This window comes from Heloderma suspectum, chromosome 6 (genome assembly GCF_057233095.1).
Source record: "Heloderma suspectum isolate Gila_16-S chromosome 6, 16-S_ref, whole genome shotgun sequence".
Taxonomy (NCBI): Eukaryota; Metazoa; Chordata; class Lepidosauria; order Squamata; family Helodermatidae; genus Heloderma; species Heloderma suspectum.
This window is the reverse complement of record NC_139463.1, coordinates 123755645-123782897: the sequence shown is the minus strand read 5'-3', so window position 1 is coordinate 123782897 and position 27253 is coordinate 123755645. Positions and strand designations below refer to the sequence as shown.

Sequence of the window (27253 nt, the reverse complement as noted above, 5' to 3'; positions counted from 1 at the left end):
TTGAGGCGGGGGGGGGGGGGAGAAAAAAAATAGCAGCAAGATGATTTTCTGTTGTTTTGTGATATGGAGATTCTCTGTGGGCATGTGTATGTATGGGTACCCAGAACATTCAACTGACTGAATAACGCCTGCCTTTCTATGATTGAGAATGTGATAGGAATGTTTAAATCATGTTTATCCACCATTATGTCAGGTATCCTTCGGGCTTTTCGGACATCACTCTGTGTGTGCATGCGCGTGCGCGCACGTGTGCTGCCTCTCAAGCTGCTATGTATCTATACGCATTCTTGCTGCACCCACTTCAGCACCTCGGATCCTCCTATGCTCTGTCCTGCCTCCCCAGTGTTGCGGTTTCATTTAAGATGGAGCTTATCAGGGCTGACTCTTGGAGGCTGTGTGGGGGAACCTGTGTGTGTAGCCCTCCGTGGGGGAAGCTTACATATAAGCCTCTCGGACTAATGTCGCAGCAGCTCCTTTACTCTTGAATTCTACACATCCTACAGTAAAAAGGAGATCATGCTTCTGAGCATGCGTAGAGGGTAGGCAGTGTGAAGAATGCTAGACTTGGACCAGGGAAGGGTGTGTGAGATTTGGGGTCAAATCACCACTTAGCCATGAAGCTCACTGGGTGACTTGACTTGGGACAAATCACTCTCTCTGACTCCTGATTCACCTAACACAGTTGCTTTAAGGCTAGCATGGGATAACCTGATCCCTGACCTCCTCCCTGAAAAAAATGGGATACAGTTGTGATAATGGGAAACACACCCCTCTGCTACCAACCTTAAACCATGGCATTTTGTTTTTGAGAGATTAATCCTATTTCCCTCTCCATTATGGAACACATCCTCCCACCCCACAAAGACACAGTGTCCTGGAAGAGACCACAGTAATGGATAGCTGTGTGCTGAGCCTTTGGGTGACTTCTCTTTTATTCAGCCATTGGCACACACGCATGCATATTTACAAAGGATTCAATCTAACAACGTTTGAGAGAACATTCTGGGGTAGGATGAAGGGGATGCAACTCTAGATGAGGACCGTCTTCATTTTTTACCATGGAGTTTGTCAATGCTCCTTTGGATGAACTTCAGTGACAGGCCTTCGTGGACAACCATGCAGGTGTAGGAATCACCTCTGTTCCAATCTGCCTTGGGGACCTTCAGTTTACTGAACATGAAATAAGTACCATCACCATCACTGAAGGCTGGGGTGCTGATATAGTCGTCTGCAGCCATGGGATTGCCACTCTTGAGCCATATCAAGGAGATATAGTTGGGTTTGAATCCTTTGATTAGGGCAGTGATGGAGACATGTTGGCTGTTAGAGTTCAGCTCATCGTGGTGGGGGCGGAAGAGATACACCGCTGGGGCTGTGCTGTCACCTTGTGTGTAGAGAAGTAAAGTGTGGTAGAAAGGGAGAAAGGTACAGTTATTCATTTGGGGCCAAAAAAACAGTGGAAACAATGTGGGTAAAAGGGATCTTGAAGGGAGGAGATGGAGGGCTCTCTATTAAGTGTTCTCATGAACAAAGGAATCTGCTATAGGTAATCCTGCCAGGTTTCTCCAGGAAGGTGTGCCCTGGATTGTTCCTCATGTTCTTTATGTCCAGCAGCCTCAGTGACAACACTGTTGGATGTTTATTAAAGCAAATCAAGTTAAAAATATGAGCTGCATTTAGACCTTACATTCCAGTCTTCTAAACTGTGGTTTAGGTTCTAAGGGTGCAATCTTATGCATGTTTAGATGGAAAAAAGTCCTATGGCTCCCAGAATTCCCCAGCCAGCCATGCTGGGAATTGTAGGACTTTTTTTTTCTGTCTAAACATGCATAGGATTGTGCCCTAAACTTCAGAAGATTGTGAATGAGTAACAGGCTGAGCGCTCAAGGTTTGATCCTATAGTAGCCCCTGTTTAAATTGACCACGTCAACTACAGTTTGGCCGCCATGGCAAACTTTAGTTTGAGGAAGATGGGAAGTCTTCTATTCAGTCATATGTGAGAGGGGAGGAATAAATGAAAGGGAGCATACATACACATTGCCCTTTCCTGAGCCTCCGAACCATAGTTCGGAGGGCTGGGAATGTGATGTCTGAATGTGTCTTGAATGGACTAGAAGATCTCTTGACATGTAGTGCTTCACTGAGATGGATGAATATGTAAGAGCACTAACAGATTTGGGGTGCAATCCTATGGATATTTAGACAGAGAAGAGGCCTACAACTCCCAGTAGTCCCCAGGCAGCTATGCTGGCTGGGGAATGCTGGGAGTTGAAGGCCTTTTCTCTGTCTAAACATCCATAGGATTGTGCCCTTAAGAGTACATTCACACAGCCTATTTTCCCAGGCTGTCTCTGAGACATAATTGGTTTCTTTAAGCAGCTGTAGGGAGGACTCATGAAAAGTGAGCATGGTTAATATCTTTCAAAGCTTGTAGAGAAACATTTGCACAATGGCTGGTAAACTGAAATGCCTCTGCAGAGTTTCCACTCATAACCACCCATGTGGCAGCTTAAATGTTGTGTCCAAGGCCCTAGTCACACAGCATCAAGAACGGATTCATTCAAAATCAGAACAATAGTTCATCTAGATCAGCCTGTGCTGAGTAAAAGTGATCATAAATCAGATGGAAAGTTGTTGCCTCGGACTGAAGATGGAGAATCGTTTTTATGAGCATGGAAGATATTACAATAGAGGCATCATTACCTGTGCTATACACACACTCCTTGTCTTCATCCCAGTCATAAAACAGGCTTTGCACGTTTTTAAAGCACTACAATACCCCGTGAACAGAGGTGACAGTGGGATGATGGCGCAAACCATAGGTAATGATGCTCTGATCAGGCTACTTGCAACACGCTGAAAAAATGATGCGTCTCTAGTCCTTGTTGCCCATGGTGAATTGCCTGTGTTCCAAACGGGGCTCTCTTTCAATGCATTTTCAGTTCCCTCTTCCCTTCCAAGGAGGCTGCTGGGAAATGAGCACCACCAGCTACAGGGCGTAGAACAACGTGGCTTCCCACTTACCTTTCTGCTTGTTAATCTTGACATTCTTGGGCAGAGGCAAGCTTGGATGTTGCACTGTGCAGGTAAAAGTCTCCCCTCCCAACCAGTCTGTGGCAGGGATGATCACAGAGCTGGATGCAGTGATGGTGCCATTCAGCTCCTCTTTCGTAACTCTTGGTTCAGGGCGCAGGGTTCCTGATTTCTCCCGTGACCAGGTCACTTCCAGTCCAGACTCACTCTCCAGGCTAGTCACCACGCAGGTGAGTTTTGGTTGCTTTTCCAAATAAAGGTCAGTGGGGGTTGGGCGCAGGATGAACATTTTAATCTCTGAGGAAGAGCCTGAGGATGCAAAAGCCCCATGTCAAGGCCTTCGTCTCCCCAACCCCCATACACCTTCCTTTCATCCAGTTTACAAAATCTTGTCCTAATCTGCTTTCTTATGGCTTAGCCAGTTCAGCCCCCCCGCCCACTAGAGCACTCCAGATTTCCTGTGCATCCCCTTTCTTCCTTTGAAAGCAGGATTCCAGCAGTCCAGGCTCCACCCAGCTGTGTAGTCCTGGTGTTTTGCTATTAGATGAGTTTGTATCCCTTTAGCAAAAGTGTTTGTTTCAGCAGAGTTAGGCGGAACAAGAACTCCACACCTGCTGACAATGACTAGCGCCTGAGCGTGAGGGGAAAAAAATCCTTTTCAAAGGAAACCTGGGGCAGTACGCTCCTGCATGACACCAGCACAGCCCTGCCTTCGACTGGGTCAGTCTCTCAAGTTCCAGAGAAATGGAGGAGACAGCAAGAGCATGTGTGGCAGGGGGACAGTGGGATAGGGAAAACACTTCTGAATCCCAAAGGCCCACACCTGAAGCATTTCTGGATGATGGGAAGGGATTATGAAATAAGTAGCAGCTGAGATGGCCCTCGGTAATCCGGAAGTAGCCCTCCCTTCTTGCATCCTCCTTACCTTTCCATTTTCAGTCCACACCCACCTATACAAACCAAGACCCAACCCAGACAATAGTTATTACCTTCACATTTCTTGACTCTGCTGTTCACCTTGGTTTTCGTCGCTGTGTGCGTCACCTGACAGGAGTAGATATTCCCATCCAGCCAGTCCCCCTGGCTAACGTTGACTGTGCTGGTGGTACTGAAGGTGTGACCCTCAGCATCTTTCCTGGGCTTCTGAGTGACTACGGGCTCCAAGGTAGCTTGATCGCCTGAAAACCATTCTACTTTCACTTCACTGGGGAAGAAGCCTGAGATCACGCACAGTAGCTCAATGGTGGCATCACCAGAGTCACGGCTGCAGGGGGAGTGGAACAGCTGGACCTCAGGGGCCACCTTTGGACTTGAACTGCAGGCTGAAGGGATAAGAGGTATACGGGGGATTATAAATGCCCATCTTTTGATGATGCAGGGTGCACCTCATCTCCTGGCTTCCAATGACCTGTCCTCCCATTCAACATTACCCTCTTAGACAAAGATAAATATAACGGGGGTGGTGGTGATGGTGGTGGTGGAGAAGGGAATACTCCAGCCTTACGATACATGGATGGAAGTATCGACCTCGCTGGCAGACTGGAAGGTGTTTGGCCTCTGATTCATCTGCTGTTGGTTCCTGATGCTTCTCCTATTCCCTCTTCACCTGCCTTTTGGCACCCTGCTCCAGAGGCATGGAGCACCCTTGTTCTCTCTGTGTTTATCAAGCTAATACCCCTTTCCTTTCTGAACCTCTGCACAAAATCCACTTATTTTCCAAAACTGTCAAGCTGAACTTGGCTGGCCACAGCACAAAAGAGGGCAGTTTTCCCCCAGCTATTAGGCCCAAAGAAGACCCAGATCTCTGGTCATCTCGCTGGTTATCATACCAGAGACTGTTAGTAACAATTAAAACGAGATCATGCCTGCCAAAGGCATCCATTCCTTCTCTTCAAAATAGATAAATACTTATTTAAGAAAGTTGCTGTGTGTAGAGAATGCAATGTTGGTAGCACTGCAAGAACTAAAACGATGGGGGAAATCTCAACAAATCCCCTTAAAATACAGTTCTAGGGATGTCAGAGAATTCTGCCATGGATCTTGGTGAGGTCAAATGCCAGTGCATTCGGCCCCCCGAAATCCGTGGTGGAACGAAGCCCCCCCCCTGCGAAATGGGCCTGGAAAGGAGGACCTACCTGCTGCCGTCCGCGCTAACTTGCGAATGGCGGCCACGTCTGCGGCCGCCATTCGCTTCATCCATGTAGCTGTGATAGGCTATGTAAATACTTACGTAGCCTATTATGGCTAACTTAGGGACGCCATTTGCATCCCTGCGGAAGCTGTGATAGGCAACGTAAGTATTTACGTAGCCTATCACGGAAAAGTAAGGGAACACAAATGGTGGCGGCTACGGCGGCCGCCATTTGCGTTCCCTTTTCCCCCTGCCGTTTTAGCCTACGTAAATATTTACATAGGCTATTACGACAAAAAAAAGGAACGCAAATGGCGTCGTGGCCGCCATTTGCGTTCCTTTTGTTGTTGTTGCCGTAATAGTCTACGTAATATAATAATAATAATATTAATAATATATAATAATAATAATAATAGGCTAAAACGGCGAAAAAAAAGGGAATGCAAACGGCAGCCGCTGTAGCGGCCGCCATTTGTGTTTGCTGTTTTTGTTTTTGTTTTTTGCTGTGATAGGCTACATAAATATTTACGTAGCCTATCACAGCAAAATATAGGGACGCAAATGGCGGCGGCTACGGCAGCCGCCATTTGTGTCCCTGCAGGCTGCCCAGCGGCTGGATGTCTGGCTGTGGGCGACCCCGGCCGGCGGCTCTGTGGAATCTCTGCAGAGTGGAGCTGGCCGGAGAGAATTTTGGGGGGAGGGACGGAGCACCTCCCCCCCCACCATGAATGTCACCCTTCAAAAAGGTAAGTGACTTTTGTACATCTCTAGTTCTGAATGCATTTAAAAAGGTGCAGTTGCATGTTGTGGAGTTTGGGCCATTACTACTCAGATCTCAAATGGTGCTACCTGACTTTCCTCTACATGTGTCTCACTACTGACTCAGCAGTTCCAAACCCTTGCTTCTCACTCGTGTCTAGTCTATCCCATTTCCACTGTAAGCCACACTGGGAGAAGGAGCTACTTTTTCTGTTGTCTCAATTCTTAATGTGCAACTGGGGCTACAAAATCAGACAGCAGCACCATTCACATATTCAACTTCCCATGTCTTCCTTCCTCACCCAACAGATCTGTCACCCGCTTAAGGAGGATGAAAGCAGGCAATAAAGACCCTGCCAGACTCACGTGGGATCGCAATATTGACGGTGGATCTGGTGGCTGGATGTTGGACACTGCATTCGAAACTCTCAGATTCCCAGGTGGAGGTTGGGACGGTGTGATGGCCGCTGGTGGTGTAGAGGCCCGTGGATGAGTCAATTACTGCAGGGAAGGTCGGGAGACTAATGTAGGAGCTTCTGAAACGAAGTTTCGCATCAACTGGTTCAGGATAGTAGGAGGAGAGCAAACAGCCCAAGCTGACCGTGTCAGCAGTGGAGAGGTCTTGGCTGGCAGGGGACAATGGGAATACAGTTGGGGCTGTGGGGGTGGCTGTGAGAGAGAAGAGAGAAAGAGATGCGCTGATGATATGCTCCACAGGCGAGTATTTAGTATGCGTTAGTTTCCCAAGGGCTAAGCGTGGGATACAAGTTATTGTTTACTCACTAACATGCCCAAGTTCATCCATGGTTCTGACCTGGTCAAATGTGGCCAAATCTACCTGAAATTAAGAGTACTGCAATGTTTATCTTGCTGCTGTTTGTTATAGGGGCAAGCAAGTCCGGGTGTAAAGCCTATTCAGCACCCTGCTCCCCGTCTTCAGAGATGTCAACAGGCATTGCCCAACCACTTTCAAGCTTGTTTTCACAGCCACGAGGGATAGCGGCTTGTGCTTTTAACAGCTGAGAATCTGAGGATGCTGTATTCTGCACAAAATTCAAGCAACCCTGTTTAACACCCATCGACAGACCTAGCCACCCTGAATTAATTTAATGCATTTTTAAAAATCACTTGTGCATTCTCTCATGTGGAGTGATTAACTCCTGCAATTAAACTCTAAGGCTGCAATCTTAAACATAATTAAGAGTAAGCCTCAGTAAACACAATGGGACTTAAGCCTGAGTAAACCTGAACAGGATTGCACTGTAATTCAGTCAACACTGCTGAACAGCAAAGTCCTATGAAGGTTCACTCAGAAGTACATCCCGTTGAATTCATGGGTCAACACCAAGTAATTCTCCATAGGATTGCAGTTTCAGGCAAGTACAGGTATTTCCCCACAAAGTTATCATGTGAAACCAAATATAGAGCCATATGAGAGACATGTTATTTTGTACACCATGCTAATGAATGGGGTGTATGGCCAGCTACTGTCTGTGAGAAGGAGGCATGTGGAAGGAATCAGTAGAAGTCGGAGGGGTTTTAGGACAGTGGGTAGGAATTTCAGCCACTGAAGTGTAGGCTTTGAGAAACCAGTATGTTTTGTGGCCCATTTGGAGGGCTAAAGCTCTTACCCATAAGGTAGAAGACCAGGGGCTGTGGACTTTTATTCTGAACAACCACCTTGCATGAATCCATAGCTTGTCAACTGTAAACAGCTAGAGCTGACACACAAAAGCATGCCATTTTTTTTTTTTTTTAAACTTAGGGCTGCCCCCTCCTTCTTTAAGTAGCCTGGATACTTTAGCAGATGTGGAAATAAAATTGTGGCAAAAAAAATTTAACCATGAAATTTGTGCAGCAGGCTATTTTTAAAGTTTTATTGGGTGCATTTTGATTACTGTTTTATTATCTGTTGTTTAAGTTTCTGTAGTTTTAATAGTTTTTTAAAAATTGTTTTTAGGCATCTTCAAGCGTTTTGACAAATGATGGGACAAAAAGTTTTTAAATAGATAATAAAATATAAATATTCAGAAGTAGCAAGGCCAAATCAAAGGGCCAGACCAACAATCACTGAAGTTAAAGCTTTGAAAGCACATTTCCTGAGATACCAGCATTAACTGTAGATCAAGGTCTGTCTCTTTGTCTCAGGCACCATGTGGCACCAGCATAGACCACATCTCAGGGTTGTGTGCCCATTTTTAGCTCTGCTAGTTCTCACTTCCCCTTATTTTAGCACCATCTGTAGCTGCAAGTATCCTGCATCCTGCTTACAACCCTCCTGCATGCAGATTTGAAAGCTGGTCAAGCAAACAGAGCAAATCGCTGTGTTCCAAAGAAAAATGGAAAAAGACAGGCAAACTATGGTGGAAGACATTTGACCCCAACAGTTGGTGTTAATAAAAAAAAACCCTAATTAATGTGTACAACCAACTCCAACTTGTTCCATTTTAAATTCTAAATTGGGAAGATTGTCTGCTAGTCATCAGCAACTGGAGATTCATGGGTCCAATCTACCCTGAAATGACCATCTTTTGGCCTGACACTTTCCTTCTAGTGGATAAATGGAGGCTTTTAAGCTTAGCCAACCTTCTTAGGAGGAAGAGAACACTGAGAGCAAAATGCAGGTGCGGTAATGGATGAAGGTCTTTTTGTCTTTGTTTGTCATTCAGCCATTAAAGGCAGAGGAGCCCAACAAGGAGAAAAACTAATGGACATTGGCAACCATAGCTAAGTTAAATCCAAAAGTCTGGCTTTTCTGAAATGGAGGATGGCCCACTTATTCAAAAATCCTAGCTAATATGTGACTTTATATATTTATATAATATATAAAGTCAATATGGTTACTTAGGAACAAGTAGTGTGTGGCAGATGTACTGGAGTGTGGTTGAGCTTCTCCTGAGCCAACGACTGGGGCGTTTCTATACCGTTTGTTGTAAACACATATGAGATTTGTGCTATTTTCTCTGTCTTGGCTTTCCACAAAGTGTCTTGGCAGCTATTGTTTTGTGAGGGTACAAAGAATTCTCTGAGTTTGTCACCCCACTTCTGTACTACGGTTCCTCCCAAAAGATGGCTGCAGCATAAATTTGCTCTTCACCTGTGCAACTTTCCACGTTGGGCCTCAGCTGCCTGTCCTCATTGATCATTCACTTGCACCTTACATCACTGGAATTCTCCCTCTCCCAATTACAGGTGTAGTTCTGCCCTCAACACCTTGTCAATAAGCAATTATGGTTGAATCATAAGCTACCCTGATACTTTGATCAAAGGACACAGTATAAATCACTGTAAAAATAAATATTCACTAAGGCCCCTAACCTGACTTTCCCTGTGCCTTCTCAGATGACCTTGCTACTGCTTTCTGATCCCGAACCTCAGTCCAACCCCAGCCGCCATAGCTTAACCAGAAAAAAACAGAAAAATATAGCTAACCAGAACCCTCCCGACAAAACGGTCTGCCTGCTCCTGTGCCTTCAGCAGTATTGTGATTACAGAAGTCAGCAGATGATACTTTTTATGCCATGGAGGTGAGCAGTGTTAATACTTGCTAAGGTCAGGAAATGGAAGCTACTGCTAATGCAGAGAAGCAGGTAGTGGCAAAAAGTTGGCAACCCTAACCCTAGCCATCCATTCCTCCTTTAATCCATTGCAGTTATGTGCTCTGATCCATTATTCTGAACCACTTACTATCTACCCCATTGACCTGGCCCACTGCCAGGCTCAGCTGCATTTGGTAAACAGAGGAGTTTGGAAGCTCACATCTGCCTGAAAGGGAGAGAGAGCCCTTCTCTCTAATCTCAGTGTGGGCAGTTTAACGAACTCAGATGCTAGGGTTGCCAACTTTTTAACCAGACCCTGTAGCTGTGCCTTTGTAACAGCAGCTCCATATGCAGGCATTAGTAAATAATAAAGTCCTGTCTCAACGCTATGAAAAACTTCTGATTTTCTGCACATCAGGCTGCTGTTAATGGCACAAAAGCAAGCCTGATCATTTGGCAACCTCATCATATGCACCCCATCCTTTATTGCTATCTCACACATTCTAAGACTTAGTCCCGGACACTGTAAAGAGCTTATAGGGCGAGACTTGGCTTAAATTAAATATTGGGCTCTTTTCCTGCTGCAGATCAATCTACAGAAATTCTCAGCTGTGTCCCATAGCAATTCTAAGAATTCTCCCCCACCATTTACACTGCTGAAATCCCACATCTGCAAGCCATCTTTTATTATCCCCTGGGGTTGGCACATTTTCTGTTGGCCCTGAAGCCTAACACACAAGCACAGTTTAGGGGAAGCTTTTCCCCTTACTTAATTCCATGCCAGAAATCATTGCCCTGCTAAATTTCTCTGTGTATCAGGCTGCTGTTACAGGAGCTGGGGCAGGAAAAAAAGGTGGCAATGCCATTTCATACAAGAGTAGGGTTGGAAGGGGCCTACAAGGCCATCGATTTCCCTCCACCTCTCTTCCCCACCCCACTCTCCCACAAGGGGGGAAAAGTGTGTGTGCGTGTGCTAGGATTAACAGCTTTGTCTCTCGTTCACCTTTAACATCTCCCTGACAGGTCCAAAAAGCTCAGCAACTGTAGTTTTCCACAGCATGGAAATGGGGTGGTGAGAAAGCCTTCACTGGTTGATTTGCTGCCTGCTAGGCAAGGGGTGGGCAGAAGGTAGATCTCCAGAAGGTTAGGACTTCGACTCCCAGAAGCCCTTGCCAGCATGGACAATGGTCAGGAATGCTGGGAGTTGAAGTCCAAGACATCCAGCACTCTACTTTCTGCCCACCCCCAGTGCTAGACACTCTTAATGGCACAAAAGCCTAGACAGACAAAAGGCAGTCAGCCCTCCCTATATCCCCATAGTTATTAAATCTACGCTCCAGCTGTCTGGGCTACAAGGCCACCTTGCCAACCCAGCCTGATGTAATCTTACTCCCATTACAAAGGTAGCTTCCTTGTGTACTCATAATTCTTTCTTCTACCCCCTTCTCTTGTGCTCGAATGGTGGCTTCGTCCACAGACCTTGGCAGATGATAATGCTCATTTCCACCCTGCAACCCCCCCCCCCATCATCAGATGACTTCTGCAGGCTGAGCTGCTATTGAAAGGCCAGGAGCAGGGCCAGGCCTTTTTCCTGGTCAGTTGGCAACCCAGGATAGACCCCAGGAGCCCGGGCTACCTTTAACCCCCAGCCTGCCCTCTCCAATCTATTTTCATCCTCTAGACCAGTGGCGGACAACTTGTGGCTGTCCAGATATTTTGGTCTACAACTCCCATCATGGTGAGGAGTGAGAGGAGTTGTTGTAGGCCAAAACATCTGGAGGGCCACAAGCTGCCCACCTGTGCTCTAGGATTCTCTGTGAGTTTTTGGGCTGATACCAGAGCCCAGAACCCCTGGTGCCCAGGCCACCTCCTGCAATTCACTGGAGCTCAGACCATGAGTCCTGACTACCAGAACCCCCACCCCCTTCAACATGTTAAGCATGGTACTCTGTTAAGGAAACAGTCCCGCTCCTGCAGGTCTAGCCAGCTCTCTCTTCTCCATTTCCCTTCTCAACCAGTTAGCACTAGGACCCAGGGAGCCTGGCTTTCAGCACCTGCTCTCACCCTCAAGATGCAACATCTTACAGAACTCACAAAACTCTTCCCATGGAAGCTCTCTGCTCTAGCCCGCTAGCTATATGCCTTGCCTCCGAACGCAGCGGCTGTGGCAACCGCTCCCTCCTGTGCCTGCACCCAATGTATTAGCCTCTTCGCAAAGCTCACATTCATATCCCACTGGCCAACCTTCCCTGCCAACGCTGCAGATAGCAAGCAGGAGCCTGAGCAAAGAACTCCTGCTTCCAACCAGCTTTATACCCCATTTCCCCTGTAGGTTTTTGAAGAGTAGATGAGGCTTCTGCTCTAAGCTGAAGCCGCCAGACTTCCCTTGCAAAGGGTGGCAGAGTCCCCAAGAGTCCTTGTTGCCCCAAACCCACCACCAAGATCTAAGCCAATATACCTCCCTTTCCCACCAAGAACTCCTCTGAACATCAGACCCATCTGCCTAGTTATAGCCCCAGCTGTAACCACTAGTAAACCAGCAGGCATCGCCAGTGTTGCTCAAAGTTGGGGATAGAACTCAGGAGTATTGGCTACCAGCAATCTATCCCATTGTAGCCTGATTACTCCACCTCAAAGCTGCTTTGGGGGTAGAACCCAGGACTCCCAGCACACCCGTATCTACCTGCCTCCCAAACTTGCTACATCTTCACACAGGCCTTGCAAAGCTGGGGGCCTTTTACTCTAGGCTGCTTTCTGGTCTAGAACTCAGTGCTGCTGGGGATCTCAACATCCCTCTGCACTAACTTTCTAGGACCCCATTACCTTTCTAAAACTATGGACAATCACCCTCACTAAAACCCAGGAAACCTCACCCAGCTAGGGAGAAAAGTGGGGAGTTCTGGTGTCCAGCACATCCCTTCCTCACCAAGGACTGAGGACGGAATCAAGGAGTATAGGTTTTTACCCCCTCCAAGTCAGAAGCACTAGACATCACCTCTTTCTAAAGCTGGGACTCTGCGTTTAGTTTAAGGTGCAATCCTATGCAAGTTTAGACAGGAAAACGTCCTACAACTCCCAGCATTCCCCAGCCAGCATGGCTGGCTGGGAAAGCTGGGAGTTACAGGACTTTTTTTCTAAGCTTGCATAGGATTGCACCCTTCATGAATTATACCCCTCCCATCTTCTAGCAGCCTGAGTTTCCCCTGCTTAGGTGCACTCAATTCCACATTCCTGCTGCTCTGAATCACAAGATTGCAAGGACTTTCCCTGAGCGGGGACTAGAACCCGGAAAGTTGCCTTTCCATGCCAGTCTTCCTGGCAAGAACAATACCTCCCCTACTAGGAGTTCTAGCTAACAGATCTGTGTCCTAATGTGCTCAGCACCACTCATAAGTTGCTCCCCACTCCAGACAGAATCCAGGACTCCTGGCTGCCACCACAGGACCTGCTTGGATCACCTTTTCTGGTATTCCTCTAGCTCCTCACCAATTAACCCGCTGATGAGCTGGGTGATCAGGACTCTCCCCACCTAAGCATCAGCCCTGGGACAGACTTTAAGGTAGCCTCTGCACACCCCTCCATCTTCCTGGTTGAAGCCTAATAGTCTTCTGGGAGGTCAGGAATTGAGCATCAAGCTTGGAGCTCATTTGCAGGACTCCCTTTCTGCCCCCTGGCTCTGTGCTAGCTTGCGAAGGTCTGATGCTCACCTGGGAGGTCAGGAGTTTCCCAGTTGAGCATCAAGCTTGGAGCTCATTTGCAGGACTCCCTTTTTGCCCCCTGGCTCTTTGCTAGCTTGCAAAGGTCTGATGCTCACCTGGGAGGTCAGGAGTTTCCCAGTTGAGCATCAAGCTTGGAGCTCATTTGCAGGAATTCCCCTGGCTGTCTGCCAGCTTCTGAACGCTTGTTGCTCACCTGGGAGGTCAGGACTCTCCTGCTGAGCTTCAGGTACCCCACGTGCTCCGGGTCAGCTGCCTTGAATGGTAAACTGGGCTAAGCTTTAGTCTTGGGGCAACTTTTCATGCAGCTCTCTTGCTTCCCCTCAGGTTTCATGAAGCCCGATGCTCATCCAAGAGGTCAGGAACCTCTCATATGACCATCATGAAGACCTCTTGCCCTCTGCCAGCTTCTTGGAAACACATAGCTTGGAAACACATAGCTGGGTGGTCAGGAATCTCCCAGCTGAGCATCAGGTTTGAGGCTGGCTTTCAGATAGCTCCCTTGATTTCCACCAGCTGTCTTGAAAGCCAGAGCTTAGACCAGAGGCCATAATTATCCCAGTTAAGTATCAGGCTTGCTCAGGTACCCAGGTAGCCCCCCTGCTCCCTGTAAGCCTGTCTGCTTTGCGAGGTCAGGAACCTCAGCTGGGCATCAGACTTGGGACTTGCTTTTTAGTTTATCCCTTGCTGCCTGCTGGCTTTGTAGACATTCAGGTCACCCCTTCCTCCTCTCCAGCTGCCTTGAAGCCTAACGTTCATCTGAGAGGTCATGAATCTCCCAGGTGAGCATCAGGGTTGAGGCAGGCTTGCAGCCTGTCTCCTGCTACCCTGCTAGCTGCATTGTAGCCTGCTGCTCATCTGGGAGGGCAGGGGTCCCCCAGCTTAGTGTCAGGCATGGGGGCAGGTAGCCCCCAGCTCCTTCTCATCTCCCTGAAGCCTGCTGATCACCTGGGTGATCAGGAATCACCCAGTGCAGCATCCAGTGGGGCTGGCTTCAGATTTCCTACATGCTCCAAGCCAAGATCCTTGAGGCCTGTTGCTCACCTTGGTACTGAGAAATCTCCTAGCTGGGCAGTAGGCTTAGGGCAAGTTTTGACATGGCCTCCTTGCTCCCCTCCAAGTTACCTGAAGCCTGCTGCTTGTCTGAGAGGTTCAGAACCCCACAGCTGAGCATGACAAGTGACAGGCTTTCACAGAACCCCCTCGCCCCCTCCAAGCTCCCACTCATTTGGGAGGTCAGGAAGCTCCTGGCTGAGTTTCAGGCTTGGCTCTGCCTTGCAGATCACTCTTTCGCTCCCCACCAGCCCCTTTGAAGCCTAACACTCCCCTGAGACAGCAGGGTCTCCCAGCTGAGCATCAGGCTGGGGGCAAGCTTGCAGGCTTTCCCCCAGGTTCTGGGAGGGTAGGGGCCTCCCAGCTTAGTGTCAGGCATAGGGCAGGCTTTTAGATAGCCCCTGGCTCCCCACCATCTGATCTGGGAGCTTAGGGGTCTCCCAGTTCAGTCTTAGGTGTGGGGAGACTTTCAGATACCTCCTGGCTCCCTGCCTTGTTCCTGAAGCCTGTTGGATCATGAGGGAGAGCAGAAATCCCCCAGTTTAGCATCCAACAGGACAGGGTTCACATATCCTACTTGCCCCAAGTCAACTTCTTTGAGGCCTGATAATTAGGTGTGGAGGAATCTCCAAGCTGGGCATTAGACTTTGCACAAGTTTTCCCATAGCTCCTTTGTTCACCACCAAGTTCCCTAAAGCCTGCTGCTCGTCCTGGAGGTTGTTGACCCCATGAAGCTGATTGGTGGGAGATTCAGGACAAATACAAGGAAGTAATTCTTCACACATCACATAGCTGAACTATGGAATTCACTTCCACAAGATGTGGTGATTGCCACCACTTCGGATGGCTTTAAAAGGGGAGTAAACAAATTCCTGGAGGAGAAGGCTATCAATGGCTCCTAGTCCTGATGGCTCTATGTTGGACGCAGTGTACCTATGTACACCAGTTGCTGGGGAACATGGGCAGGAAGGTGCTGTTGCTCTCATCTCCTGCCTGTGGGTTTCCCATTGGCCACTGCATGAACAGAATGCTGGACTAGATGGACCTTGGCCTGATCCAGCACAGCTCTCTTTATGTTCTTAATGAACCCAGCTGAGCACCAGACCTGAAGCAGGCTTCTAGGTAGCCCACGTGCTCCCCTTGAGGTTCCTTGAAGCCTGATAAGTAACCCACCCACTCTCAGCTAACTTTGTTGAAGCCTGTGGCTCATCCAGAGGATGAGAAATCTCCCAGCTGAACATCTGGCTCCTTGCACACCGCTATCTTTCCTAAAGAATAGTGTGCACCTGGGAGAAGAGCACCTGGCTTGGGGCAAGCTGGCATGTAGCCCGAGCTGGCAAGTGAGGATTCTTTCAGTCGAGCATTGGGCTTGGGACAAGCTCAGGTGCTCTTCTCATCACCTCTCTGTAGGCTTCTCTCTCAGATGAGTGGCAGGGAACTTCCCAGCTGTGCATAACACTTGGGGCAGATTCACATGCATCCATTTCTCCCTGCCAGCTTCCACTGAAGTCTGCCACCGAGCTGGAGTGAAAAAAGCTTGTGCCGAATTTCTTGCAGGCTGGCAGATAAGCCAGACCCTCCCTGCTCATCTCCTTGAAGTGGTCTGCTGAGCAGGATGGATCCAGGCTACCTTTCATCCTGCTCCCAGCCTGACATTCAGCAGCTCCAAGCTGAGTGTCAGATCTGGAGAGGCAACTGAGCAGCCCAGCAAAGATTCTCAGTTGTGGGATGGAGGCAAGTAAACACTACTGTTTGCCTTTAGCAGGGAGGCCAGCATGAGAAACTTAAACACAAATAATTATTTTACTTACAGTTCATCCACCAGTTCATCCAAGATCTGAAATCAAATATAAAATACTAATCCTCATGTCAAGAGAGCTGTCCAGGGTTCAGAAAATACAATGCCTCCACACGCGTGCGTGCACACACACACATACACACATACATGCACTTCTTCTTACTCACCAAACCAAAGTCTGGGGTTGATTGAATCCATCAGGCCTCTGTTGCCAACCTGCAATGTGTTTCTCTGTGGGAGTCATCTCTGTTCTAATAGGGGGTTCAAGAAGTTTTCCCCTAATGTTCTCAAAAACTAGCCAAAAAAGGAAAAGAAATGGCAGTTATGACGTCCTTGGAGCTGGCATGAAGGTCTGAAAAAAAAAAAAAAATAACATGGTTGAGTGAGGTGTGAGGGGGCTATAATTGGGATCCAAAAATGGTCATATGAAACCTTCACCCATACAGAACTTCCCCTTTTTTCCCCGTTGTTTGTTTGTTGTACCTTGTTTATTTGTTTCATCCAGAAATTGAGTTACTGAGAAATATATGGCTATGACATAGCAGAGTTTCTTGGGGCCAATCCAGTCAACAAAACTGCTAACCATTTGTTTTTATGTACTTGCTTACTTAATTACATTCATTATTCATTAATTGGATTTACCACCTTTCTGTTCAAGGAATGAACAGCAATGCATAAAATACGAAGCCATTAAGCAGCGTGGCCGATAAAAACACATCTAAGGTTGAATGCCTGACTAGGCCTCATTCTCAGCTGCCCCGAATTTATTGTGATTAAACATTTCGACATCAGTTTCAGTGCTGGAAACATTTGATAATTCTCATTCCATACAAATCTGTGAGGTTGGCTGAAGTGAGATAGGGCAATTTCTGTAAGGTTTCCTGGGCCATATTCACAGAGTTGCCACAGAACAAATTCTCGATGTGCTCCATCTCCTTTGGTGTTCTCATGAAGGGCCATTGTATTTGTTATAATCACAATGTGTGGGCTTCCTGCTGCCCCCCCCCCCCCGTTCTGGCTTCCCTGACCCCCCAGCAAGCTTCCTGGTGCCCTTCTTCCCATGACACTCTTTAGCACTCCCCTGGCTTATCAGACCAAATGGACAGGCATCCCTTTTCCTATTCCCTCACCCAGGGCTGCCCTTAGGGCTGGGCCTGCTGGGCAGATGCTCAGGTCACCAAGCTGAGGGAGCGCCGAGTTGGCTGAGGGGGGTGCTGAGCTGAGCTCAGTGGCTGTGCTTTTGAATGTACTGTCTTCAGTGAGCCAGGGTGGCAAAAAGCAAGTGTCTGTAGCCTTCCTTTCGAGGTTCTGCAGGTTGTTTGGGTTCTAACTGCAAAAATGATCTTCCTTCAAGTAGCTTGCAATTATGCGTCTTTTTCAGTTTTCACTTTGATGTCATTTGCCCGAGGTAAAAATCAATGGAACACAGCTTTACTTTGAGGCAATGTTATCGAGCACTTAGTTCTTCAAATACTGCAACCGCTATATAAATGATAATAAAATGAAGCTGTAAGCGGTAAGAGGTCAGCTGGATAACTTTTTTATTTATAACTTCCCTAGAATAATGGATATTCTAAAATAAAGAGTGTTTACCAAAAGATAAGAACTGCTACTGTATGTATGTATGTATGTATGTTGTCAGGAGCGCCTTGGTGGCCTCTCTCAGTAGATTCCAATAGCCAACTCAAGACACAGACGAAAGGATTTCTTTTTAAAGCTTTAATCCTTTTACAACTTAATGACTCTTTCAGATGCTAATCACCAGGGACTAAAGCAAGGAGCAAGTGGACTGGCCTAAGCTTCAAGTAGGCAGTTGATCCCCGTTTGAAAGAGAGTCACTTGAAGACCCAGAACTTATGGGCTAGGGAGAGATCCTCCCTCTTTGCCTTGGGTCCATGGGAGGCGGCCGTTGCTTGCGCGCCAAACAGGTGTTATGCCTCCTTTCCGTGCCCTCCATCGCTCGTCGCTCTTTGCGTCTGCACCGAGCATCTAAGAAGCCCCACTCCTGCACTCCCTCACTGCCAGGGTCACTGTCTTTCTTAGGAATGCTGGCAGGAGGAATCTCTGCCAGGTGCTGAGCCTGTGAGGGATGAGCTGACCCCTCTCCCATGGATTGCTGTTCCTCCTCAGAATCCGAACTGCTCTGAGTCTCTCTGGGCTCAGTTTCCACCCTGACATATGTATGTATATGTATATATATAATAAGGAAAACTTGCGATAGTTCTGCTGTTTTGCATAGTGCACTGCCACTACTCAGAATGTGGCTTTTCGAACTTTGGCTGGTTGTGCAAACTTTAGCACAGTGGCTGAGAGATCGAGGTTTTGAGAAATGTCATTCTTGATGGACATCACACCTGCACCAGGCCCCATAAATCCCCTGGGTGTCCCTGCAAAACTAACTGGGGGGGGGCACCAAAGGCAGTCCTTACTCAGGGCACTATTTATCCTAGGGCCTGCCCTGCCCTCACCTTCTTTTTCATGGAAGCTAAGTGCACTCCAGAGAAATGCATCAGCCTGCAGCTGCCTACCATCTTTGTTTCCTAAGAATGTCTCTGAGGCCCACATGTGGCCCAGAGGCATTCGGGGGAAATGAAGATGGCAGCAGTTGGAGGCCCTCGCTTTCCTTTGAAGCGATCCCAGATGGTGATGAGGAAAGTTGTGGCATTGTTTTTTGAAAAAATGGGATGGATAGGCCACTTCAGTGGGCACCAAGAAAGTTGCCTGGGGCTGCACTGGTGCCCACGGGCAACATGTTGCCTACCCCCAATCTGTGGGAAACCCACAGCAGGACATGAATGCAATAGCACCCTCCCCCTCGTGTTCCCTAGCAACTGGTATTGAGAGAAATACTGCCTCTGATACTAATCTATAGCCATCCTTAGTAGTCATTGATAGTCTTATCTTCCATAAATATCTCTAATCTCCTTTTTAACCCTATCCATGTTGGTGGCCTTATAGCACATCTTGTGGTAGCAAATTCCGTAGTTTACCAATGCACTGTGTGAAGAAGTACTTCCTTTTATCTGTCAGGAATCTCTAACCATTGAGCCTCATTGGATGACCCTGCATTCTAGTACTGTGAGAGAGGGAGAAAAACATTTTCCTCTCCTCCACATCATGCATAATTTTATACAGCACTATGATGTCCTCCTTACTTGCCTTTTTCTAAGCTAAAAAACCCAAATGGTGCAACCTTTCCTCATAAGGGAATTGGTTGCCCCTTTCTGTGCCTTTTCCAGCTCTACTATATTCTTTTTGAGGTGCCATAACCAGAAAAGTATACAGCATTATATGTGTGGTTGCACCATGGATTTGTATAAGGGCATTATGATATCTGTGGTTTTTTTCAGTTCCTTTCCTAATTATGCCCAACATGGAATTCATCTTTTTCACAGCAGCTGCACACTGGGTCAACATTTTCATTGAGCTGTCCAGTGAAGCCCAAAGATTAAACATGCCCAAAGCAGAATGACAAAAAGTGTTGAAACATTAAAAGTGGGGATGGTGTGGTAGAGAAGGGGAGCACTTGCAAAGCAGACTGAAGAGGGAAAAAAATGTTGCTCATACAGACTGTAAAGACAGATTTCCATGTAGAAATTTTGTACAATAGGCTGAGGGTAACTGAAAAGAGATTGCTCATGTCATAACCAGAAAGGTTTTTAAAGGGTGAGAACATGCAAAAAGCAAAGAACAAAAGAGGACGTGCAAGGTGTGTGTATGTTGTGTACTCACATTAACAAGGTAAAGCAGGAAAACCACTGTGGGGGAAAAATCATATTTACAGTGCGATCTTATAAATGTCTAATCAAAAGCAAGCCTCACTGAGTTCAATGGGACCTACTCCCAGGTAAGTGTATATAGCAGGGGTGCCTCCATATAGACCCCCGCCCCCCGCTCACACACACACTAGAGCCAATGGCAGGCTTTTTTTCCAAGTCTAATTGCCACGGGGGTGATTGGGTGGGGGGGGGCACATGTCGGGAGGGCTAGCCCCCTCCCCTCAAATCACCCTCCCACACTGCAACTGGGCTTTTAAAACGTTTCCACTGGCACCAATGCTTCATGAGGAGGGGATGGGGCCAAGGACAGGAGGCTAGAGGCTGGCTCCATGGACTGCATCTAGCTTGTGAGCCATTGGTTCCCCACCCCTGTTAAGAACCAAGGGTCCATCTAGTCCAGCATTCTGTTCACACACTGGCCACCCAGCTGCTCACAGGAAACCCACAAGCAGGACTTGAATGTGACAGCACCCTCCCACCAATGTTCCCCAGCAACTGGTGTACACAGGCATACTGCCTCTGATACTGGAGGTAGCATGTAGCCATCAGGACTAGTAGCCACTGATAGCCTTCTCCTCCAGGAATTTGTCCAACCCCCTTTTAAAGCCATCCACATTGGTGGCCATCACTACATCTTGTAGTAGCGGATTCCATAGTTTAAATATGTGCTGTGTGGAGAAGTATTTCCTTGTATCTGCCCTGAATCTCCCACCAAATAGGCGTCATAGGATGACCCCCGGGTTCTAATATTATGAGAGAGGAAGAAAAAAGTCCATCTTCTCCACAACATGCATAATTTTGTACACTTCTATTATGTCTCCCCTTACCCTTCTTTTTTCCCCCAAGCTAAACAATCCCTTGTAACCTTTCCTCATAGGGGAGATGCTCCAGCCCCTTGATCATTTTAGTTGCCCTTTTCTGCATTTTTTCCATGCTGCGGTATCTTTTTTTAGGTGTGGTGCACAGTATTCTAAGTGTGGTTGCACCGTCCATTTGTACAGGGGCAGTATGAGTGCTTTATCTCATGGAGCTTTTATCCTGCAATTGAGATTGCTCCTGCATGGTTGTGTAAAGAGTCCTTCAGGGCTCTTTACATGACACCGTGACCCTCCTGCACTAAATGCCCTTTGTTCCATTTTTAAATAGATCTCAGATAATGAGCTATCAAATTAACCCATTGTGGTCCGCTTCAGTTTCCTCCATGAAAAGAGTTAAAGCAGCAAGAAGAGGAGCGAGATCAATGAAAGATAATGGATAGGGATGTACGAAAGTCACATACCTGGTCCCACAGCTTGCTTCGCGGTGGGGGGGAGGCGCTTTGGTTCTCCCCCCGAAGTTAAGGCCGGGGGGTGAGGCGCCCCGCCTCGCCCGGCCGAAATTCAGACCGGGGAGAAGCGCCCCATCTCCCCGGCCGCAAAATTAAAAAGTGAATGTAAAACCCCCCCCCCACACACGTGATAGGCTACGTAATGATTAACGTAGCCTATCACGGCTAGATTTCCAAAGTCAGCCGTGATAGGCTACGTAAATAATTACGTAGCCTATCACGGGTGGCTTTGAAAAAAAAATAGCGTTGCCCTTATTTTCGCCGTAGTCTACGTAAATCTTTATGTAGACTACCCAGGCCCAAATAAGGAACGCAAATGGCGGTGCCCATGGGCGCCGCCATTTGCGTATGCGCTTTTTTTTTTTTTTCAAAGTCACCCGTGATAGGCTACGTAAATCGTTACTTTGGAAATCTAGCCGTGATAGGCTACGTTAATCGTTACGTAGCCTATCACGTGTGTGTGTGTGTGTTTTTACATTCACTTTGTAATGGTGGCGGTGGCAGCCAGTCGGAAGACCGGACGCTGCCCCTGCCCCCGCCAAAATGCCGCCGAAACGCCGCCGGGACCCGCTGCCGAGAAGGACATTCAAGGGAGGTAAGTCCCATCCCGGGGGGGTGGCGGGGGGTGGCGGAGAATTTCACCAACAATTTCAGGGGGCCGAATGCATTGGCATTTGGCCTCCCCGAGATTCGTGGAGAAATTCTCCGCCATCCCTAAAATGGAAAACTCAGATACGGGGGTGGGGATTGGTGGGAAGGAAGCGCATGTAAAGGGAGTCAGTGGTGATCCTGCATTTAAAATGGAACCAGAAAGCCCCCTTTTAAATGCAGGATTTTAGGCTGGTGTAGAAATGCCCTGATATTGGCAGTTTTATTCTGAATTCCTTTTCTAATTATGCCTAACATGGTGTTTGCCTTTTTTTACAGTGGCCACACACTGGGCTGACATTTTCACTGAGCTGTCCACCACAACCCCAAGATCTCTGTTTTCCTACTACTTCTTTCATCTTCCCCCCCTCCCCCACCCCCTGAGAAAATCTGTTAAGGATGAAAAGATGGAATTGCTGTGCCATTTCTTTTGATTGGTAGTGCTAAGAGCCCTCAATCAGGTAGCGCTCTAAGAAAGAGAAAAGGGGAAACAGATGTGTTTCTCCCTTTGAGATACTTTTGAGGCCTCAAGGGGCAATGGGTCATGCGACTGGAGTCTCTTAAGCTGACCCAGACTCCCTTGGTGCTTTGCGCAGCACTTGCATGGATGTTCCCGCCTTGCAAATGCCCCTTTCCCAGAGTGCTCCTAGAAGTACCAGTTACAAGGCATTATGCAGCTATTTCATAGAATCACAGAATAGTAGGGCTGGAAGGGGCCTAGAAGACCATCGAGTCCACCCCCCTGCTCAATGCAGGAATCCAAGTCAGAGCATCCCTGACAGATGGCTGTCCAGCATCATCTTCAATGCCTCCAGTGTGGGAGAGCCCACCACCGCCCTAGGTCATTGGTTCCATTGTCGTATTGCTCTAACAGTTAAGAAGTTTTTCTTGATGTTCAGCCAGAACCTGGCTGCCTGGAACTTGAGCCCATTATTCCATGTCCTGCATTCTGGGATGATCGAGAAGAGATCCTGGCCTTCCTCTCTGTGACTGTGACAACCTTTCAAGTACTTGAAGAGTGCTATCATATCTCCCCTCAGTCTTCTCTTCTCAAGGCTAAACATGCCCAGTTCTTTCAGTCTCTCCTCACAGGGCTTTGTTTCCAGTCCCCTGATCATCTTCGTTGCCCTTCTATGAACCCTCTCCAGTTTGTCTGCATCCTTCTTAAAGGGCGATGCTCAGAACTGGACACAGTACTCCAGATGAGGCCTAACCGGTGCTGAGTAGAGGGGAACTAGTACTTCCTGGGATTTGGAAGCTATGCTTCTATTAATGCAGCCCCAAATGCAGCATTTTCTTATGTGGTCTTTTTCTCCTTAAAGGAGCTCCTATGGTAAGAAAAAAATATGGAATAAGTGGTGGGAGAACATGGGTGGGTTACGAGTGGATTATAACCTCATCAGGACTCCCTGTAAATTTCCATGAATGAGGCAGGGCAATGGCACCATAAAAGCCTAATCTGAAACTATTCTCACACCATCTTGGAGATATTTACCATGCTCCTTCCTCAGCTGGTTCCCATCTAGCCCCCAGGCCTTGCTTCACCCATCACAGCATCATACTGTTTGATAATTATAGCCTTGTGTTGGTGGGCCCAGAAACTGAGAAAAGCTAAGAGTAGCAATAAAGAAACAACCAGACTGAGTTTGTTTCCTGAAGCTGAACCTCATTGCTTTGGTTTCTTTCCATTGTGACCTATGTCTAGGGATGGCAAAGAATTCCGCCATGGATTTCAGTGAGGCTGAATGCACAGGCATTCGGCCCCCTGAAACCTGTGGCGGAATGGCCTCCCACCCCCTGCCACCCCGCGGAATACCCCCGGAATGAAACTTACCTGGGGTGGCGGCTCCAGCAGCAGCGGCTGGTCTTTCAGCCGGGCTGCTGCGGACGCAAATGGTGGCTGCCGTGGTGGCCGCAATTTGCATCCTGCCAGGCTGCCGTGATAGGCTACATAAGTATTTACGTAGCCTATCACGGCAAAGAGCAGGGGCGCAAACGGCGGCCGCTACGCCGTTTGTGCTGCTGCTCTTTCCGTGATAGGCGATGTAAGTATTTACGTTGCCTATCACAGCTGAGTGAAAAAAACAAAACAAAAAAACCGCGCGTACGCAAATGGCGGCGCCCATGGGCGCCGCCATTTTCGTTCCTTATTTTGGTACATGTAGTCTATGTAAACATTCATGTAGACTACAGCAAAAATAAGGGGAACTCAAATAGTGTTCCCCTTATTTTTGCCATAGTCTACGTAAATGTTTACGTAGACTACACGTGCCAAAATAAGGAACACAAATGGCGGCGCCCATGGGAGCCGCCATTTGAGTACGTGCGGTTGTTTTTGTTTTTTTCCACTCAGCCGTGATAGGCTACTTAAACATTTACGTAGCCTATCACGGTGTTTTTTAAATATCTAGCCGTGACAGGCTACGTAAATCTTTACGTAGCCTATCACTTTTTTTTTTTTTAACTTGGAAATGGCGGCGGCGGCGGCGGCAGCCGGTCGGAAGACCGGCCATCGCCGCCGCACCGCCGCTGGAGCTGCCGCCGCCGCCAGGGACATTCGCACAAGGTAAGTCCTGTCCCGGGGTGGGGTGGGGGGGCAGACCGTTTCGCCACCAATTTCGGGGGGCTGAATGTGCTGGCATTCGGCCTCCCCAAGATTCGTGGCAAAATCCTCTGACATCCCTAAGAAAACGTGGAGGCAGTGACAGACTTTGTCTTTCTAGGCGCAAAGATTACTGCAGACGCTGACTGCAGCCAGGAAATCAGAAGTCGTTTCCTTCTTGGGATGACAGCAATGACAAATCTTGATCAAATAGTTAAGAGCAGAGACATCACACTGACAACAAAGGTCTGCGTAGTTCAAGCATTCAAGCAATGGTATTCCCCGTAGTAACCTATGGCCGCGAGAGCTGGACCATAAGGAAGGCTGAGCGAAGGAAGATCAATGCTTTTGAACTGTGGTGCTGGAGGAAAATGCTGAGTGTGCCTTGGACTGCAAGAAGATCAAACCAGTCCATACTGCAGGAAATAAAGCCAGACTGCTCACTTGAGGGAATGATATTAAAGGCAAAACTGAAGTACTCTGGCCACATAATGAGAAGACAGGATACCCTGGAGGAGATGCTGATGCTAGGGAAAGTGGAAGGCAAAAGGAAGAGGGGCCGACCAAGGGCAAGATGGATGGATGATATTCTGGAGGTGACGGACTCGACCTTGGGGGAGCTGGGGGTGGTGACGGCTGACAGGAAGCTCTGGTGTGGGCTAGTCTATGAAGTAACGAAGAGTCGGAAGCGACTGAATGAATAAACAACAAAAGCCTATCACGGCAGCCTGGCAGGACACAAATGGCAGCCGCTACAGTGGCCGCCATTTGCGTCCGCAGCAGCCCACCCGCGGCTGGAACTCCGGCTGCGGACAGCCCTGGTTGGCAGCTCTGCAGAGCTCCGGCGGAGCGGAGCCTGCCAGGGAGGATTCCGGGGGAGGGACAGAGCGCCTCTCCCCCCACTGCGAATCACACCTGTGAAAAGGTAAGTGACTTTCGTACATCCGTACCTATGTCTTCCCCTCCTTCTCTGTTCAGGAAGAGCAGTATCTTGACCCATCCCCATGTACTTCCTTTTGTGAGCCTGGCCTATGGATGCAGAAGGATGGGATGGTAGAATAGCCTGTAATGAATCACTGTGACTGTGGGATGTGGAGGCCATTTTTGAGTGCTCCATTTTGTTAAAAACTCCTTGTGAGTTGAAAGCTAGCACAGCAGGGCCTAGGCTAGGCTTGAACTTTTCTTTCTGATGTGCTAGTTTTCCATTTGCGGGGATCTCCCCCCCCCATGGGAGACAGTTAAGAAATGCTATTTCACACCTGAAGTTTGGAGAGGCATGCTCCATTCTGCTACCTCATTCCAACATCATTTTGCTGCAGGTGTAGGCCCAACCTTTCATCTTGGCCAACTAGTATCACTTTTTTGGGGGGCAAACCCTTACCTTGCTGGGGCTCTTGTTGTTTTCAACTGTTGTTGTTGTTGTTGTTCAGTCGTTCAGTCGTGTCCGACTCTTCGTGACCCCATGGACCATAGCACGCCAGGCCTTCCTGTCCTGCGCTCTCTCCCGGAGCGTGCTCAAGTCCATATTCATTGCATCCGTGATGCTATCTAGCCATCTCATCCTCTGCCGTCCCCTTCTCCTTTTGCCTTCAGTCTTTCCCAGCATGTTGTAAGTCATCCCAAAGTGATACAAATGTATTGGGTGGCTGGGACATAAGTTCTCTAAGATAAAAGTATGATTTATTAACTCCTTAGCCATCTACCTATTCATTCCTAAAGCTGGAGGCATATTATAATTTCTTATGGAGACTGTGAAAAGTAGAGTTCTGTTAAAGTTCTGGAGCAGTTTTCCAGGACATTCTGATATGTAGCAAATTCTGACAACCCATCAGGCCACCAAAAACATGTGCAATCCATAAATGCAGGTTACATATACTCAAGGCTGGGCACAGATAATCATGGGGAATATTGGAAGGTGCATTAAACCAAGTCAGACCTTTGGCCCATCTAGCTCAGTCTTATCTACACTGATAGGGTTTCAGACAGGAGTCTTTCCCAGCTATACCTAGAGATGTCAAAAATTGAACTTGGGGCCTTCTACATGCAAAGGATATGCTGTGGCCCTTCCCCTGAAGCAGAGAGTTGACAACTTCTGGAGGTCAGGGGACACATCCCCCCCAGACCTCACCAGGGGCTGCACCCCTGCCCAGACTACAAACTTTTCTGCCAAAATTTGGTGGCACAGAAGCAAACCCCCATGCGATTTTGCTTTAAAACAAGACACACATTCCCCACTAGGGATGGCGCGAGCACCCAATTCAGGCTGGGAATCCAGCAGAACCTCCCCTGCCCGCACCCCTGAGCCCCGCTCGCCGAGCCCCTGCCCCTGCTTGCCCTCTGCCTGTGGTTAGCAAATGGTGTACACTCACCCCAGCAGCCTTGTTGAGCTTCGTGGTCGCCAGTTTTTGAGAAATAAAGTGGCGATTGCAAAAATGTGCATATTTGCACAGGAGCAAAATGTGCAGTTTTGCTAATGCGCACATTCATGAATGCAAAAATGAGCAATTTTGTGAATATGCATATTTGCATATGTGTGAGAATGCGCATGTCTGTAAAAATGCAGATTTTGCATGCATTAATATGCATGTTCGCAAAAATGCGCATTTTCGCGTATATGAAAACATGTGCATTTTTGCAATTGCCATTTTATTATTCAAAAAAATGGTGACTGCGGAGCTCAGTGAGGCCACTGGGGTGAGTGCGGGCTGCTCACTGAGCATGGGAGGGCCTCGAGTGTGGTCCAGGGACTGGTGAGTGGGGCAGCGGCTGGGTGGACGTCCGGAGAACCTGGATGGGGGTGAGTTCGCACATCCCTATTCCCCACTTGTTTAAAGTGAAATCACTTTTTAAAGCTTTTTTTTCAGCAGC

The 27253-nt window shown here is 48.0% G+C and overlaps 1 gene segment (V, D, J or C); it reads right to left on the bottom strand.

The window, feature by feature from the left end:
• Positions 1-565: 565 nt before the first annotated feature.
• The window catches only part of LOC146342978 (immunoglobulin gamma-1 heavy chain-like), a 675086-nt gene continuing 648398 nt past the window's right edge, over positions 566-27253 (bottom strand). The window contains 4 exon segments of the C gene segment in view: positions 566-1384; positions 3025-3342; positions 4023-4355; positions 6290-6592. Coding sequence covers positions 1047-1384; positions 3025-3342; positions 4023-4355; positions 6290-6592 — 1292 coding nt within the window.